Source organism: Silene latifolia, chromosome 5 (genome assembly GCF_048544455.1).
Source record: "Silene latifolia isolate original U9 population chromosome 5, ASM4854445v1, whole genome shotgun sequence".
In the NCBI taxonomy this organism is placed as follows: domain Eukaryota; kingdom Viridiplantae; phylum Streptophyta; class Magnoliopsida; order Caryophyllales; family Caryophyllaceae; genus Silene; species Silene latifolia.
The window spans coordinates 86,430,818-86,433,408 of NC_133530.1; the positions used below are offsets into that span (position 1 = coordinate 86,430,818).

Below are 2,591 nucleotides of genomic sequence, written 5' to 3' on the forward strand. Positions count from 1 at the left end.
AAATGTAAGTATTATCATTAGAAATATAAATGTCCCAAACACCATACATCATTGTCAGCTAACCATTCTCACTACTTATCTAAGCCGAAGTTAAGTAGTTAACCCAGCCAATGACTCTACTATTTCTAGACTTAATGACACACTGTCCAAGTCTCATTACAACATCATGTTTGACCTTACTACATAAAACATTAGGATGCCAAATCAGTCCATCCAATCTACTGAGATTGCGGCAATGCCATATCTGAGCCATCAAGCTTGCCATAATAACTGCCACGATTTTCTTCCTGCACGCAGAAGAATGTCTCCATTCAATCCACCAATTGATACGACCCGGAAAGATCGTAAAGGGCACATGCACCAATCTTTCACCAACTGCAGACAAATTTTACTATAAATGCATCCAAAGAAGAGATGCTCATGAGATTCTTCCTCAAGACCACATAAAAAGCAACAGTTGATCTGAATAATACCCATTCTAAGCAGTCTATCCTGAGTAAGAAACCGTTGTTGAGCCACTAGCCAACACAAGAAGGTATGCCTAGGAATGATCCAACTATTGAGCATCCAAGGATACCATCTGACTTTATCACCATCTGGTTTAAGCCACTGATAGCCTTGTCTGAGAGTGTAATGCTCTACCTGAGAGGAACCAAATAAAAAAGCTTTATAAATATTCTTAACTTGGCATATCTTCCTCCAAGCACAACTACTCCCAACACCTGGTTCATATCTTGCCATCCATTATGTTTTATATATACAGAATGAACCCATTTGAACCAAAGATGATCAGTCTTCATTGCCACCCACCACACATATTTGCCAATAGCAGCAATATTCCAACTATGCAGATCTCTCAAACCCAAACCACCTTGTTTCAGAGGGTTGCAGACCTGAGACCAAGACACTAGTGCAGGACTCTCTTTCTGATCACTCTCATGCCAAAGGTAAGTTCTTCATATAGATTCAATCTTACCAATGATAGTTTTAGGGAGGATAAAGATCCTAGCCCAATAACTATGTAACGTGCTTAAAACAGACTGTATGAGCACCAGTCTGCCAGCATAGGACAGTTTCTTGGACCCCAAACTTCTTATTCTGGCAACAATTTTTTCAGGTAAGTAATGGCAGTCCAAAACTGATAAACGTTTAGAAGAAACATTAACTCCCAAATATTTGAAGGGAACAGAGCCTTGTTGCATTCCAGTAAGTTCCTCTATTTCTTTAACCAAGCTGTTATCCACCCCATTGCAATAGAAATTAGATTTTCCCCTATTCATAGAGAGGCAAAGTAGGAAAAAGCTTTCATGAGCAAGGCAATAGAAGCTCTATTTCCATGACAAAACAGCATGAGATCGTCAGCAAAACAGAGATGTGATAATTGAATCCTATTGCACAGAGAATGATATTTAAAGTCAGGGTGATTCTGCACAACCTTCAACACTCTACTCAGGTATTCCAGGCACAAAGTGAACAGGAGAGGAGATAATGGGTCTCCTTGTCTGAGCCCACGTTTTCCCTTAAAGAAGCCAAAGATGTCTCCATTTAGAGATAAAGAGTAAGAAGGGTTTGAGATGCATTACATAGTAAGTTGACAGAAATGGTCAGGGAACCCAGTAGCAAGCATCATGTCATTCATAAAAGCCCATTCAACTGAATCATAGGCTTTCTGTAGGTCAATTTTCATGAGCATTCTAGGAGAGCAACTTTTTCTATTATATAGCTTGACCAGATCTTGGCAGATAAGAATGTTGCCAACAATATCCCTACCCTTCAGGAAAGCACTTTGAGAGGGATTAATGATATCTGGCAACACTTGATTTAATCTTCCACAAATCACCTTAGATAGACATTTGTAAACAGTATTGCAGCAAGCAATTGGCCTGAACTGCATTACTGTTTCAGGCACCTCTACTTTTGGAATAAGGGTAATAATCGTGTTATTGCTTTGTTTCAGGATTTTCCCAAATGGTAAGCATCTGCCCGCATACCGCTATCACATCCAAACCCATAACTTCCCGTTATCTTTAAAGAACCGGGCTGCTATAGCCATCGGGACCGGGGCCTTAGTCCCCAGGTATAGCATACATAGCATTCTTTACCTCCTCAGCAGTCACTGGAGCATTTAAAATAGCACGGTGCCTCTCAGTTAAACATGCTCCTTTTTGCACCAATTTTTTTGTTAACTGGAAGTACTGCAGTTGAGGTACCCAGCAGCTTTTGATAGTAATTAGTAAAAGCCTCCTGGATAGACAAAGGATCAGAACACATCTTATTGTCCATATCCTTAATCTGAAACACCCTATTTTTCGACCTTCTTCTTCTTATTGCAGCATGAAAATACGAAGTATTCTCATCACCAAGTTTCATCCAGTCACACTTGGCCTTCTGGCTAAGAAACTGCAACCTTGCCTTCTTTAAGTCAGTCACTTCCTTGGCACATTCCTTCTCATTATGACACAACTGTTCATTTAAAGGATCATCTCTTAATAATTTCTGGAAATTACCCAAGGCTATTTCAGCTACTTGAGTAAGATTTTCAATGTTGTCAAATTGCTCTTTATTGAGGTCCTTCAAGCCTTTTTTTCAAA

At 39.6% G+C, this 2,591-nt stretch overlaps 1 protein-coding gene across 1 annotated transcript; it reads right to left on the bottom strand.

Moving 5' to 3' along the window:
• Positions 1 to 218: 218 nt before the first annotated feature.
• Positions 219 to 1,894, bottom strand: LOC141655705 (uncharacterized). Its single transcript, XM_074462770.1, has 5 exons — positions 1,584 to 1,894; positions 1,042 to 1,272; positions 762 to 954; positions 373 to 642; positions 219 to 287 (listed from the first exon to the last, which is right to left on the bottom strand). The coding sequence occupies exons 1-5, from the start codon at positions 1,892 to 1,894 to the stop codon at positions 219 to 221; spliced, it is 1,074 nt and encodes a 357-aa protein (XP_074318871.1).
• Positions 1,895 to 2,591: the final 697 nt, after the last annotated feature.

Excerpts from the sequence above, each read along its gene's own strand:
- LOC141655705 (XM_074462770.1), bottom strand. The coding sequence starts at position 1,894 with ATGCAGTTCAGGCCAATTGCTTGCTGCAATACTGTTTACAAATGTCTA. Across the intron at positions 1,273-1,583 it reads CATTTCTGTCAACTTACTAT|GGGAAAATCTAATTTCTATT; the intron begins GTAATGCATCTC and ends CTCTATGAATAG. Across the intron at positions 955-1,041 it reads GGCAGACTGGTGCTCATACA|AACTTACCTTTGGCATGAGA; the intron begins GTCTGTTTTAAG and ends ATCTATATGAAG.